Here is a 16,585-nt window from a genome sequence, read left to right on the forward strand (position 1 = left end):
ATCTGTTTCTCTTATTGGTTAATGAATAAATCACTGTTTGGCTAGTAACGGGGCAGGAAGGATAGGCATGGTTTGCAGACAAGGAGAATTCTGGGAAGTGTAGGCAGAAAGGAGTCATCATGTGAGTCTGGGAAGAGAGGACATGAGTCAGTCATTCTCTGGTATGATAAGACCATGTAGAAACACATAGATTAGTAGTTATGGGTTAGTAATTACCAAATAGTTAGCCAATAAGAAGCCCAAACCTCCAGCCAACAGATTTATAACTAATACAGCCTCTGTGTGTTTAATTTGGGGCTCAAGAGCTGCGGGCCCTGCCTTGCCAGAAAATTCATTCTTACAACACACACTCCATAGTTCTTAGTATACAACTGTTCTGACGGTGAAGATGTTATAAATGTCTACTAAAGGTCCTTGTATAGCCCTCAGGTGTTACTAATAGCAGATAATAGAAAACTTAAGACATGAGGCCACATGGAAGATCGTTAGGTCACTGAAGACTGGTGAAATTCCCTTCAAAGGAAATGGAGAATGCCAGTTGCTTGTCTCTTGTCTTTTTCCCTTCCTCTTCTATTCCTTCTTGGTTCATTTTGTCAGCCATTTGCTCCATGATGTGGTCCTACCATGGTGTTTCACTCAAATAAGAGACTGAGCACAACTGATACCACTTGATCTTGTGAATAAAAACAACATTTCTCCTTTTAATTCATTGCCTCAAGAATTATGTCACAGTAATGGATGGCTTACACTCTGCTATGTGTCATCATGGGAATGGGGGCCACCTTCGGAGTGTAGTGAGGGGAAGGTGGTTGTTGGGTTCTTCCCTATATCTGCTGCAGTACTTGGGGCTCATTGTACAGAAATACCATTCACCCATTCCCATCCTCTCTTTCCCCATGAGGAGAAGAGAGATAGCACCAGGCATTGTGTGGCCTGAGCGGGACAGGAAAGAGAAAAGGACAAAACCAAAGGCCTTGCTTATTAGAGCACAGAGCCTCAGATTAGTGGAAAAAGTAACCATAGCTGATTGTGCTCTGCATATCTTTCCATCAAATTCCCCTGCTGAGATTTCATCATCCTACATTCCTTATCTTAGTCTATCTGAGGTAGACAAGAGAGGAGACAAGCAGAACACAGAGGTGAAGTATAAAAGACATCTAAAAGATGGCACCACTGATTAGATGAGATTTGCCCTTTAAAATGAAGCTGATTAACAACCTAAATATATTAGCACAGACTAAGTGAAAAGAGCTGGAAAGTCCCCACATGCATGTTGAATTGATTACATTAGATTATTAGAAACAACAAAGGACAAAGATATCTGGCAAGAGACAAAAAGAAACCTTGGAAGTAGGGAGGGGAGTCTTTGAGGGAAGTGAGGGACAGTGGGAAGGCCTGCACAGGAAGGCACAATGCAGGCTGAATATGAACAAGGTACAATATGGGAGACGTCATAGTGAAAACCATTATTTTATAAACTAATTAAAAGATAAGGAAGTCAAAGGAATAAGGATCAGAGTTTTACATCAAAATGGCCTTAAGGTTTGTAATTACATAGTAACATTAACACAGAAACAGATAATTTGAAATAGAATAGAATAACGGGATCTATGATATAAAATGTTGTTACTTCAGAATTGACAAGGTAACTGCCTTAGTTCTTCATGAAAACAAATGAAACATTAAAATGCTGGCGAGCTGATATCTGGCTGGAATCCATGAGCACCCAGAATGAACAGGGTGAATATTTTACAGTCTTAAGGTATTCTTAATCATGGAGAGCATGTATACTACCCCAATGTTTATTTAATTGTGCATTTCTGTGAATGCAACTAAATCATAAGGAAATACATAAAAGAAAAAAAGAAAAAAATCGCTAGTGTGGAACCTGCCTATAACCATAGTAAATGGAGAGGGGCATAGGTGGAGGCATTGTGAGTCCTGGAATAGCCTGGGCTACAGAGCAAGGCTCTGTCATGCACACATGTGCACATGTGCATGTGCACGCGCACACACACACACACACACACACACACACACACACTTACAAAGGAATTTCACAAAGATTTTCAAAAAAAACATATTATAATATTCAAATTTAAGTGTAATTATCTGAGATCTGAAGTGTACAATCTAGCAGGATCATGTGTCCATGGTCATTTGACAAGCTGATATCAATTTCCTATGGTATTCTGGTACTAGAAAGACATGCATTTGAGAGCAAAGAATGTGTCTCACATCTTGGTTCCTGCTCTTGGGACTTCTGAGCTCCTTGCTGCTCTTGGCTCCTTCTATCTACATGTGTGCCCATTCCTGGCTAAGGACTATCCTCATCACCAGAAAGCTAGCCTAGAGTGCCTTGTGTTTTAAGAGAGTATCATTGAGAAAACACACACATACACACATGTAACACATGTATGTATGTATGTATGTATGTATGTATGTATGTATATTCTAGAGCTTCTCAAGGAAGCTGAAATAATAATTTCCTGTCTTCATCTTCACCCCTGCCCCTCTCTTTCCATCCTTACCCCTCTAATTTGGAATCACCATTAAATAAAATACCATGTAAAAGAACTGACTGTTTTGTCAGGTTCACTTGAAATCTTAAACTTGTGCATTCAGCAGGACTGAAAACCACTATTTAGTAACTAAATTTTATTTTTATCAAAATGTTATTAGTCAGGTTCTACAAGATAGAAGATTTGTATCATGCCAGCAGAAAGGGGTTATTATTAAACAATGTGAAATTCAATTTGCCTCATTTAAGGGTCCCATGTTAGTTAATGCATGTGATAGGATTAAAATGAAGAGATAGAAGCAGTGTATCAGTACAAGCTGTCAATCTACATCACCTGCAAAGTAAGAGCACAAAGTGCTTTAACACCATTTTCATGAAAAACAAAGTGGCCTATTCTGAAGAAAGGTTGTGGTTCACCTCTGAATCAAATAATGATAATAGTAAATTTCCTAAATACAAAGATAGCCTGTGTGTATTGACGATGACAGTGGCATATTGTCTATATCTGTTTAGATTCAACTTACACTTCTAGAAATCACCACTGTTTGATACATACAGCCTCTCAGAATAGGAAAGGAAGTGCCATCATAAGGTACAACATGACCATAGTCATTAAAGAACAAAGGCTAATTTCATGACTCAATATATAGGGACCTATCCAAAGAAGAGGCTATATCAAAATTAGCGCTTGCTGACAGTCATAAATTCATAACAGGGTCATTAGCCAGTCCGATTTAACATCTTAATAATAAGATTCAGAGAGTAAATTATGCTCTAAAAATACAAAATATGTATACATATTTGTTAATTAATTTAAATAAAATTGTCTTCTCATTTTTTAAAAAAGCTTTTCGATGCAAATGAGAATTCTTGAAAAATAATTATAATGAACTAAGATTTTGTATTTTGTTCCACAAGAAAGTACATCAGATGAACATGCTCATGGGATGCTTTGAAAAAGATGAGACATTTTCAAAAACAAAATTGTGCTTGTTGCATTCAATTCCCACATTTGAGAGTCAAAGAGAAGCCATGTCTGGGGAGATGGCTCAGTGTGGGAAAGATTTGTGGGCTTGGTTTGAATTCTCAGCTCCTATGAAAGCACTGAGAGTGGCTGAATGTACCTGTGGCCCAAGCACTGTGGAAAAGTTCACAGCAGACTAGGCAGGTGACTCCTGGTGCCTAAGGGAAACTCTGGATTAGGTGTCAAACCTTGTTTCAAAACAAATAAAGCAGAGAGCAATCTAGGAAGTCACCTACAGGGCACCGCTGGCCTAGAAACATGCATGCAGAGGTAAGCATTGCCAGCCACACATGCAATCATACACAAGGAAGAACAAGATTTCCCAGGGGAAACTCAAGACTGCTCAGGAGACTTTGGTCATTAACACGCAAAGGCTGAAATACCAGTTAGGCATACCTTACTGTTTGGCAGCCCTAGGCGTGGACACCGGCTCTGGGAACTTGACTGTACTCTTGCTTTAATAAGGCATACATCTCCCAACACTACAGAAACCTGTCTGCTATTTAGAGGCAGAGAGGTAGAGAAGCAGAGGAGGTGCCTGTATTAAGCAGCTAGACAGGAAAGCCAAACCTAGTGACTGCAAGACATCCTACCAGCTACACTTCTATAAGTTCCAAGTTAATTGTCCCAACTCCCAATTCCCCAACATGAAAGAAATTTACTTTTCTTACTACCACTCTGATTAAATTAAAAAATAAGACACACACTAGTGAGGTTGAATGATAACTGTTGTCCATAGACTAAAGTGTGTGAACATTTAGTCTTTAAGAGATAAAGTTGTTTGGGATGGTTATGAAACTTTGAGAGATACAGTCTTGCAGGAGGAAGTGCATGGCTGAGGGTAGGTTTTGAGTGTGTATAGCCCCACCATACTTCTAGTTCACTATGATTCCTGTTTGGGTTGATGATATGACCTCTCAGCGTCTTTCTCTGGCTACCATGCTGCCATGCCACCTCAGCAGGATGGACTCTTCCCTTTTTGGAATTGTAAGCCCCCCAAAAATGCTTCCTTAAGTTGCTTCTGATTATATTTTAGCATAGCAACAAAAAGGAACCAATTACATGTTTCCAACTTATATATGGATTCTATAATTATAATGTGAAATTATATCAGTGCTTCACATACATGATATTGCTGTAGCGTCTAGAGTCTTGTTTTCTCATACTGCTAAGATACTTGCAGATCTGTTTTAGTGACTGAGAAACTCCTCAAGTTTTCTTTGCTGCCCTGAGATTCCCAGATTCCCAACACACACATTCAACTTTGCAACAAAAACAAGCTTGGAAAAGGGTAAGTAAGACCTTTAGGCATACAGGTTTTTGCTATTTACAATAGACAAGAGAATTTTCTGAATTATGAATAATACCTCTAGAGATATAAATGGAATATTTAAGATATGATGTTCTCTCCCACTCAGTTAAGATTCCATAACACTCCACACTGTCAAGTTCCATAGAATACATTAAGGCAAAACCTAGGGAAGAGTGCCAATAGCTCCCTTTGTGAAAAGATTAAAACTCCCACAGGGTGTTTGACCAGGTTCATGACAAAGCCCACCAAGTTTAGATAGATAAATAAAGAAAAGGACATACAGGGGCACATAGGCCAAAGTCATGAGTAATTTTTTTTATTTCTACAATGCCCTCTTATCTAAAGTCTAATACTTAGTTTGTGTTTTTTTAGATTTGAAAACTCTAACCTTTAGGACACTAACTCAGTTGACCTCATTCTCCCTAATGTAATGTGATTAAAAAGAAGTTTCTGACACCTTACATCTACACATTCCATGTGGTTGCCTAGATTAAGACATTTAGAACTATATTCAGAACTGAGTTGAAGATCACCCCCCCCAAGCCTGTTACCTCCAGGAGAAGAGAAAATTAGTAATGCATTATGTTTTACTTCATCGAGCATGGAGTAAACAGTGCTCAGGCCTGCTTCTGAAAGGATGCTGTCCAAGTTCAATGCCATAGATTTCATAAGAAATTAAAATTTAAGTTCAGATAGCATATAACACAAGTATCTAAAGTTGAGTTACATACCTGCATTTAATAAAGGCAAGTCGTCCTTCCTGCTCACACTTTCTGGTGCTGTATGTTCATATGCTACTGCACACTAGGAATTAATAGAAAAAAAATGTAATCACACTTTAAAATGATGAAATGGGAGACTAAATGATTCACTTTTGCTTGCAACAACATGAAGCTCTAGATGTGGTCTCAAGAGTTTTAGACAATCATTTGTCTGTAGTTCATCTTGTATGTATTGTTTCCTGTGACACTTTACTCATACTTACATTAATACATCTGGACTGTGTATTCACAGGGTACAATTCAGTTCTGGCTAAAAGGCACTCAAAAAGTAACTAAAAAGAAGAAAATGACTCCCTCAAGCACAAAAAATAAAATTAAAATAAAACAAAAGTATATGAATAATTTTATTTATAGGACAAACATATTCTTTGTCTCTAACAAAGCAATGCGAACTCTCACTCTTAAAATAAGAGCTGCATTCTAAATAACTTGACTTGCAAAGCCAATGATTGAGAGTTCATAACATCAGAAGCATAACAAAGAAGGCACAGAAGAGGACATATCCCCAGTTTTCAAACTATAGCAGGAAACAGTACCCCAAACAATTCCTCACTGATGGAACTGATAGAAGAAACAAATTTCATCTAGCCCCAAGTGGCTGGTGAGAAGTGGAAATTCCTTCTTCTCTAGCCAAAGAGAAGAGGAAACAGGGAGAATTTTCACAGCAAGCATGCCAGATATCAACAGTGTCAGATTCCCATCCCCAGGCGGGGACCCAGAATTCCTTCGGCTATTTCCTGTCTGCTCTAATATGTATCTCCTTACCCTTATTTCCACCCTGTCTTTCTTTCCCCAGGAACTAGTCCCTTCGAGGAGCTCAGACATGGAGCCCTCATAATAAAAGGATATATGTATTCCTGAAACGTTTTTGAAGAGGGAGACACAAATGCCAAGTCTTTGTTAATGATTCTATATTCTGTCTACTACTTATTGTAGTAGTCACTGGATTGTGACATTCATTTTAAATATCAGTAAGTTTGTTAATATAGTTTCTGTATTGGGTTGCATCAATACAGGAGTTACTGTGAACCATCTCATCTCAGTTTACACAAAGCTGTTAGATGACTATGTGGGAATTTAGCAATCATCACATCAGTGTGGAGTGTCTATTTGCTGAACTCAGATCTAGCTGCCTCAGACTAGGATAGAAACTCTTTCCCAGGTTGTGTGTGACAGCTGTCCATGAAATAATTAGATCCAGCTCTCTTGAAGAAGAGTACTGTCAACAGAACACAGCAGTGCAATCTATATGGAATCTTTTTAACAAATACTGAATTCACAGAGATCAGGGCTGTTTTTCCAGGTACTTTTTTCTTCCATGGTGGCTTCTCTGGCTCTTTGTTTTCAAAGGGCACTTTCTGATTCCTAGTAGAAGTTCCTTATCTGTGACTAAGGACACAGAAATGGGACCTTCTTACTCCACATCTCCCATCCAAACTGCAGAGAAGAAGGTATCATATCAACTTAATGGCATTCTTATTTTGAAATGACTATTCACAACTCTAAGGAGATTTAGATCCATGATACAAAATCAGACCATACCACACACAACTGATTAAATCTAGTAGTATTGTTCACCAGGAATCAAGTGACCAGTTTGGCTAGCATACAGATTTTAGGTTTATGCACTCCAGAACTATAAGAAAACAAAATCTGTTTTTGATGTCACTTAAACCATGTATTTTGTTATGTGGTTCCAAACTAACTAATGTAAGTGACAGTCTCTTGTAGGTTTCAATCTACACAACACATGTGCCACTTCTTGAAGTACCTAGCTGTAGTGCTAATATAAGTTCCATTCTTTCCCTTCAAATCCATGCCATTTTATTTACTGACTTCTCTCTCCCCTTCTTTCCCATCTCTCTCTCTCTCTCTCTCTCTCTCTCTCTCTCTCTCTCTCTCTCTCTCTCTCTCTCTCTCTCTCTCTGTGTGTGTGTTCAAATACCCATATGCACACTGTGGAAGATAGTGCAGAATGTTGGGTGTAGCTGTTCATCACTCTCCATTTCATAGTCATGAGAGGCTGTCTCTCACTGAACAGGAAGCTCACCATTTTTGCCAGGCTGGGTAGCCAGCAATATCTCTGGGTCAGTCTGTCTCTTCTTGAGGCCCACAGTGATGGAGTTCCAGGCACTTACAGTCATGCTCAACAGTGTGCACTGGGTCTCAAATGCTTGTTTGGCCAATGCTATTACCAAATGAGCCATGTCCCCAATCATTCGAATTCATGTAGTCTATAAAGAAGCCTCTTATTTCAGTAGGAGTCCCTAGACTAATTTCTTTAGTCAGTCATGAGCTACATACATTTAGATCAACTCCAGTGGCAGTATCCCACACTTCATGAAAATTTGGAGTGGGAGGATCTACAGAAAAATTTATCCTTCTGCTGTTCTAAAAACATACCACAAAGCACTGAAACAAAATGATTTTCATGTAATTCAAATGAATATTCTATATATGATAACTTAATATATATTTATCACTTAATCATAAACTTTCTAAGGGATTGGCAGAAAAGTATAAGTCATTTTATAATTGTGAACAGTCAAGATTTGTTGAAAGTCCAGATAGGACCATGTTTATGCCAATAATATTTAGGATTTGTACAAGTCCTGTTAACTTACGACACACACAGAATGATCTGAGATTGTCAATATTTATCAAAAAATGTTCCATCTGTGATGAATCCACATTAATGGCCCATAAAAAAATATGTGGTGATGTGATACTTTGGTGGGACACATGCCTGGTAACAAGTTCTATATTTCTGAAAAGAGCATCACTTTTTTTTTTTTAACATAGCTTTGTCATACTAATGAACTAGAGTGCAGGGCAGGTGAACTGTGAGGAGAATACATACAGAGGGGCTCAAGACAGACTCAACATCTCTCAGTTTGCATGACCTTATCACAGTGCTGAAGTGGAGCCCAAGGATGGGTGGCCTGCTCGGAGAAAGAAAATGTGTCCTGGAACAAACTTAGCATCCCTTAATTGCCACTTCTTCATTCAAGTAATTGTCTGGTGTCAAGGGCCAGGTGACCTGAGAGAACAGTCAGTACAGGGACAGCAGCTCATCCTTGAAACGGGAAGTGATGCTATGAAGTCCTGGTATGTAGTGGTGGCAAGGATGACCTTCACATGGCATGCTCTGGGGAATGTAGCTGGAGTGGGAGGACTGAGCCCAGGCCAGACATCTCAAATGCACAAACTCAAGGATCTGCTGCAGAAATTTTCTCCAGGCATCCTGGAGGATGGGAGAGGAGAATGCAGTTTGGGTAAAGAGGAAATGTCAGCTGGCTCAGGGAAAGGAGAAGCATTTTTGAAAGGCAATTGTAGATACTTTAAAAAACAAATAACTATATTTTGTAAATGTTATGTAGAAATAATCTCCCAAGTAGGTATTACCCAAGGCTCAAATGTCACACATATTCTGGGCTGGCTAATCTTGGTGTGTCAGCTTGACGACAAATGGAATACACTGAAACACAAGCTGCTGGAGAAGGCATTTTCAGGCAGATTATTTGAAGCAGGAAATCCCATCCTGAATGTGAGCTGTACCTTCTGGTGGCAGCCCAGAGAAAGGGGCACAGAAGAAGAAACATTGCTTTTTGTCTGTTGGCCTTTAATTCTTGTTGGCAAGTTCATCTGTCTTTTTGCTGTGGCATTCCTTCCCTGACGTAAGAACAAATTTCTTTGGCATACCAGCACATGAATGAAGACTAAGAGCTCTCTGGGAATCCTCCAGGCCTCTGGCACCAGTTCAGGACTGCAGATATATGCAGCCTCATGGACTGAACAACTACCGAAGGCAGCCATTGTTGTTTACCTGGACCAAACCCTTTACAAAAAAACACACATGCACATGCCCACACACAGATGCTCACACATGCACATGCACACATACATTCTATCAGTTTCAGCTAAGTTCCTTTGTAGACCCTGAATATCACATATTCCACAATAAGGAGCATCAAACCAGAAAATAAGTCACAACAGGTTTTATCCTTTAAAATGTTTACTTAAGACAAAGTATAAGTTATAGTATGAAAAACTTTTGTTATTAAACTTATAACATAAAATAACTTGCAATCACCCCCTGGAAGATATTTTTAACCCTTAAATTATAGTTTATTTAGAGTTTACACAGTTATGAAGTTACAACATTTTTTCCTTTTTTATTTTATATTTTTTAATTTAATTTATTATTTTACATGTCAATCCGATCCCTGTTCCCTCTCCCTCCCTCTCTCCTTCCCTCCCTCCCTCACTTTTATCCTCTCTGCCCTCTCACATGCACCCTAACCACCTTCCCCTCCCATTCCCCCACCCCAATTCCATATGTAGGGGAATGCCATCCAGTTGGGGTCATGTAGATCTGACAGGTCATGTGAAGTAGGGACTAGGGCTTCTCTCTTGTCTCTAGGTTAAGGCAGTTATCCCTCCATGGGGATGTGTTCGCAAGGTCCCTTTGTGTACCAGGGATACATCCTGGCTCCACTGTTTGAGGTCCCTTAGACTGTTCAGTCCTTCTGGCTGAGACCCATATTCAGGGGGGCCTGAGTCAGTCCCATGCTGGATTTCCAGCTATCAATCTGTGGGCCCGTTAGCTCCTCCTTGTTCAGGTCAGCTGTGTCTATATGTTTCTTCAGCCTGGTCTTGTCCTCTCCATCTGCATCTGGGTTCTAGTTCGACTCAGTGTTTATGTATGGGTGTTTTCTCCTGTTTCCAACAGGTATTAGATGAGGGCTCCATGGATAAGTTAGTTGTTGATCTCACTATCCAGGAAGGGCATTTATGGTAGCCTTTCCAAGGATGCTCAAATTGTTAGTTGGCGGCTGTCTTGTAGTTCTCTAGACCTTTCTTTGTGTTCAATTTTATCTTCAAACCAATATTGGCTCCCTCTTTTATGCTGTCTCTCTCTATCTTTCTTTCTCTCTCCTGTCTTCTATTCCTAACCAGACTCAATCTTCCTAGTCGCACGTGATTGTTTAATCCTCAACTGTGTGCCCAAATTATGTTAATACAATAAATATTACATTTATAAGGAAAAGAGTTAAGTGTGTATTTATATTATCTTTTGTTATTCCTATTGTTATAGGAAGGAGAGAAGAAATAGAAAGGTCTGTGCGGACATTCCTTGGGCCTAGGTTTCAAAAATAGTTTTATTTTATTTATTATATTGCTACCATTTAATGTCCTCCAGACCTACATCTATGTTTTATTGGTCTCTCTCTGTCTCCCTCTCTCCCTCTATCCCACTTTTTCTCCCTCACCCTCTTATCTCTATGCAATTTTATAAAATACAAAGTTCATGTTCAATATTCCCTCCTTCATGTAAAATTCAAATTAGAATTGCATCCCTTTTAAAGACGTTTTTGGGAATAAAGAGCAGACTGTGCTTGGCAGTCACCTTCCCAGAATCCTCCTTGTGTCTCATGCAGTGTAATCATGGCAGAATGCAACAATGAATTCCACTTTAGTTCCCACTGAGAAGAGATGATATCAACATGGGGGCTGGAACAGAAGTGGATGGGGCTCTGAATGGCACACAGCTTTATGCTCTGGGTAAACAGGCACTCTCTTTCAGAGAGGAAACACACATACTGTGCTTCGATTTCAGTGATGATCTCTCATTTAGCTTTTGAATAATGAGATTTCAAACCCCACAGGGTGTTGGCAACACAGGCTGCTGGCCAAGCTCATCATTTCTAATTTAATCTGTGCCACATGCTGACTGTGATCCTACCTTTTGTCCCTGCACATCTGTCGTGATGTGGTCTGTGTCCCCATCCTCAATCTCCCCCATCTTCACAAGGCTGACTTCTATGGTCCCAACTGCTTTGCCACCATCTGAGGTTCTGCAAGTGAAAAATCAATGAAATACTAAGGTAAGTATCCTCTCTCTTATAAGACATATGAAACAAATTTACTTCTGAAAACCAGAGATTGTACTTAAACAGATGTGGCCCATTGCTAGCATTGTGTTATTTTCATGAATTCGTGAGGTAGGAGCCGGGAGTGCAATTGAAGAGAGACCTTCCAAAGGCTCTCAAGAGCACCCCAGAGGTAAATAACACAATTCAGGAGATGGAAGCCCTACACTATGTTATAAATGCTGGATTATAAATGCAAATCTCTACAACAGCATAAACTGTTGCCTTCTATCCCAAGAACATGAGATAGTTTAGTACAGAAATACTGCTGGCTCCAAAATTTGACCATACCAGTCTTTATTTTCTTCACAAGAGAAAAAGCAAAGAAGATTGTGTACCAGCAAACTTAAGTAAGGATGCATTAGCAGAACCAATGAATTTGTGTAGTAGAGCATTGGACAAAAGTGGGAATACAAAGCAGAAATGGTTCATCTAAGAGCAAAATTGCAACTCCACCTTCTTTATATTTATTAGTCATTGAAAGGCTTGTCCACTTGTCTAGTGGTGATGTTGATTTTATTAGTAAGATTTTCGTCGTCATAATTTTCATTAGTAAAAAATACTATGATTAGCAACAATAAATCAAGCTAAAAGTAAAATTAACAAACCACAAATCTTGAAGACTCTAGTCCCCCCCTACCCCTGCCCCCACCCCTGTCCAGGCATGAAAATCTGAAGAATAAATGGTTCCAGTGCACATGGAAATGCCAACACCATGATACTAAGTTTCCCTTTAGCCTTGTGAAAGCAGGGGTTATGTAATTCCAGAGGTCTGATGTGTTATAATTTCCTTCTAAACCCTGCAGGCTCAGTGTCTCTGGTTAGACACTAATGCTCTTTGCTAGTGTTCTATTCTGAAATCTGCTTAACTTTATTCTGGGCATCGATGTTGTATATAATTTAACCAGTACCTTCTACATATTCCTATGTTGCTATAAGATGTCAGAAAAAGAAATAAGAAAATGAATGCAGTTCATCAAAATGCCAATTGAAGAGTGAGTAAATTAAGTGAAAATGATGCCCAACTGTGTTACTAGATCAAGGTGATCTTTCTTCTAATAAAAACAATGTGAAAATTAAAATGTACCCAAAAAACTCTTGTTGATATTTGTACAACTAACCTCATGTTACAATAAAATAGAAAAAAGTGTGATTTATTGTTAAATAGCATGCCAGATTTCTTACTAAGATATGAAATAACTGCTTCTTATAGCATCTTATAATTAAAGTATCAACTTCAGTTTTGAAATAAAAATAGAAAGCATTCATCAGATGTTTTTGTGTATGTGTTGTAACAGTACAAGAAGCCACCATAGGGCCAATTCTGAGGTGGTTTTAAGAATTCATTTTATCATTTTTCTGCTTAAATGTGTCAAAACAAGGCATTACAGGTCAGAAAATGGCATATCTCTGAACAACTGTTCAATATCTGTAGTTAAAAGGTTTAATCATGACCTTTACTCATGGTATGAATGACTGTTTCCTAGAGAACTGCACACTTTCCCCTGTAAGTTTTTACCCATCACAAAGATACATTTTAATCCTCAAAATATTTGAACATTTTTGCTTGAGCACACTAAGATAGTCTAATTTTAAGAAATGTAATGTCTATATATAACACTCTGAATTTCTCTCTCAACTAACACATATATTACATTTGAAGACTGAAATGCCTGATAAATGATTCTCCCAGTGCTGAGAAATAAAGGAATTTATGTCATGGTGTGTACAGATATGTACCTAAGGACTGAGTTGGCAAGTCATGGGAAGTTTTGCTTCCCTTATTTGTGACTTAGTCCTCTTTTGTCCAGACTAGATTTTGAGAGATTGTGAAGGTAAGGTGTCCAGCCAGTGTCTTACAAAGGTCTCTACTTCACCACTTCAACTTGGTGCAGGCAGCTATCCAGCAGCAGGCATGAATAGAACCTCCATGGTCCTCACATTTAATGCAGTTGTCTTCAGAAATATTACTGAAGTGGCTAGAACACTATAACCAAAGCCTATAATATCTTTATTTCAGGAGCGTTTGAATGCTCATAGCACCCATAGGAGCTTAGTTCTGCTGTGAAATTTAAAATCCTAATGACAAGAACAGATAGATGAATCACTATTGCAATACAAGATAACCTTCTTGAAGTGTTAAAGTAGGCTAATTGACAATGAGCAAGTGTGTGTGCGTGCGTGCGTGTGTGTGTGTGTGTGTGTGTGTGTGTGTGTGAAAATTTGTGATTCACTGACCTTTTATTACCTTTTAAAACATCTGGCTGCTTGCACAATGCCCTGCCTGACTTTGTGTTTCCTACTTTATTCCCTATATCAGTGGTTTTCAACCTTCCTAATGTTGTAATACCTTAACACAGTTATTCATGTTGTGGTAACCCCCCAACCATAAAATTATTTTTGTTGCTACTTCATAACTTTAACTTTGCTACTGTTATGAATCATAATGTAAATATCTGTGTTTCTGAAGGTTAGGCAAACCCTGTGAAATGGTTGTTAAACCTCCAAAAGGTTCATGACCCAACCCACAGACTAAGAACCACTGTCCTACAGACTTCCATTTAGATACTGAGTGGAATAAAAGGAAGGCTATTGCTAAAACTACTGACACTACAGAATGTTAGCACTAATTTCACCTCAGAATCAATCACTTTACATAGTTAGTTGTTTGAAATTCTCAGAAGTGTACATCTGCATGGAGATTTGTGACTCAGGTGAATCACAGAAGAGGTGAATCAGTTTATACACTGAAGAACTTAATCTACGACACCACAAACCTGCCTCAGCCCATTATTGAATTAAACTATAACGTGCATTTTGGTTCTTGGTTATTCTACAACACTTTCCCACCCAAAGTATAGCCATCATCCTGCTTCTTAGTTGGCAAAGCCATAGTACATGAATCTAAAGGCTGTTATAAAACAACTTCTTAGTGATTTAGAAATGTATATTTTGTTTTGTTTTTCAGATTCAAAACTAAACCCACAATTTCCTTTATTTCAACACTTTATTCTTAATGCCATCCACAATGCCTTCCAAAAACATTAGAAATACTTTGGCTAGTACATCAGCTCCCAACCTCAGATGATGATGTTTAGCTGCTTTCAGCTTATTTCTCATTGTGGAAACAGCATTAGCAACAGTAGCCTAAACAACATTTAGCATGAAAACCCTACTAAATTCTAACTTTTGAAAATGTATTAAAGGTAGTTTTGGACTAGAACCAAAAATCCCCAGTTCTACTCCCAGCTCAGCTATGGCTCAGCTCCTTGGTTTAAGGCATACTGCCTCTCTTGGTTCAGTTTAATTTACTGAAAAACAGTTCAAACTGCTACTGGGGATAAAACAAAACAAAACAATAAGCACTCTAAGCTCCATGCTCTAATCACTTCTGTGAGTCCCTTGTTCACATACACATCAGTGGCCAACATGTTGATACAGATATGGGAAAAATGTCAGGCATGATCCAGCCTCCATGCTTATACATCATCCACCTACCATCTCCATTTACCCCCAAACAAATCAAATGCCTGCAAACTTGGGGAGCAAATGAACAACAAATTTGATTGAAGCTAACATGAAGATGGTCCCAGTACATCCTGGTAATTCATGTAGCATTACAATGAAGCTGAAGTATAAATACCCCAAGAATATGAAGAGATAAAGACATGTGTTGTCTTTAGTGCACTGTAGGCTTGTTACTACCAGGGACAGCATGAGAAAAGAAAAAGAGGAATAACTCTTGCCCCCTGCAGGATTCCATCTGAACATCAAGACATCAAGTTCCTTTTCCATCATTAAAGGAACTTAAATATTTAATTGGGACAGGGTGTGGAATGAGGGATGTCATGATATTGATCTACACACCCTTATCACCTAGGCTTTTAGCGATATGGAATACATGAGTGATGAGGGCTCTTGAAAGTCTGACTTTGAAACACACCCCCTAATGCTTCCTAATGAAATATTCAATCTCACAGGCTGAAACATACATTGATTTTTAGAATATAGAAGGAAATGTAAAACAGTCTTTTGGTGACACACATTCTCTAAGCTTTTTTTCCCTACATATTTTGCCATCCTTAAACAGATCAAAAAGTAAAGGAAAAGGAAAACACCCCTGAAGATGTTAAACATCAGAATGTAAATAATGCCTCTCCTCTGAAAATGTCACTGCAATGCAAACCAACAAATGTCTCTGTAAACATCCAGGGGAAAGCCATCATTAGCACGGCCAAGCTTTCTGAATATCAAGCAGTTCTGTTGTCATACACAGGGATTTGCAGCCGTGAGACATGCTTTGCATCAAAGCCATCTAGATATGTAACTAGGAAATGAAAATCTCATCTGGACAAGAAAATAAACAAAGGCCATATGTATCAGACACAGTGAGTCTTTCTGGTGCATATAATGATACTGTTATATTAACCCAGGGTGTATGGAATTGAGAAATCCATGTAGAAATAGATAGCTGAAAACATCTGTATTCTGTATGACATTCATGACTATTCAAAGCTACAGAACTCTTCCAAGCAAGTAGTTAAGCATTAGGTCCTAATAGGTCTCAGTCTTATAGCCTACACAGTCTATCTATTATGTCACCCATGGGACTTTCACCTTTCCTCTTCATAAACTAACCCCCAGGAATTGTACAGGATCCAAGCCCCCTTTTATGATATGCTAACCCAGCTGGACCCCCAGTTTTTCATTCTAGAATTCCAAATTCCCTTTCTCCTGACCTCACTATGTTATATTCTGTGAACTTTTAGCTGAGTCCTCTTGTCTTCAAATCCAAACTCAATCATATATAAAGGATTCATTTCTAAAACCCAAGCCCCAAATATCCAATTTCTACCTTTACTTTGTCTTTGTCCTCCAATCCTTCACTAAGTCCTAGTGTTTCCTTCTTCCTGGTGTCTCTGGTGTGCTTCTTTTCCCAGACGCATTCCAAGTGGCTTCATCACTCTCTTGTGTTCTGCCTGAAGAACCTGCTTCTTTTCTCAGGTATCTTCC

At 38.7% G+C, this 16,585-nt stretch overlaps 1 protein-coding gene across 3 annotated transcripts in view; it reads right to left on the bottom strand.

Moving 5' to 3' along the window:
• Nucleotides 1–16,585, bottom strand: part of Inpp4b (inositol polyphosphate-4-phosphatase type II B) — a 330,540-nt gene that overhangs the window by 176,696 nt on the left and 137,259 nt on the right. For all 3 annotated transcript variants that reach the window (XM_051205838.1, XM_051205837.1, XM_051205839.1), the window contains 2 exons: nucleotides 11,386–11,497; nucleotides 5,589–5,661 (listed from right to left, as the gene is read on the bottom strand). In XM_051205838.1, coding sequence (XP_051061795.1) covers nucleotides 5,589–5,661; nucleotides 11,386–11,497 — 185 coding nt within the window. The remainder of the gene's footprint in view (nucleotides 1–5,588; nucleotides 5,662–11,385; nucleotides 11,498–16,585) is intronic.

The sequence above is a fragment of the Phodopus roborovskii genome, unplaced genomic scaffold (genome assembly GCF_943737965.1).
Source record: "Phodopus roborovskii unplaced genomic scaffold, PHOROB, whole genome shotgun sequence".
NCBI lineage: Eukaryota > Metazoa > Chordata > Mammalia > Rodentia > Cricetidae > Phodopus > Phodopus roborovskii.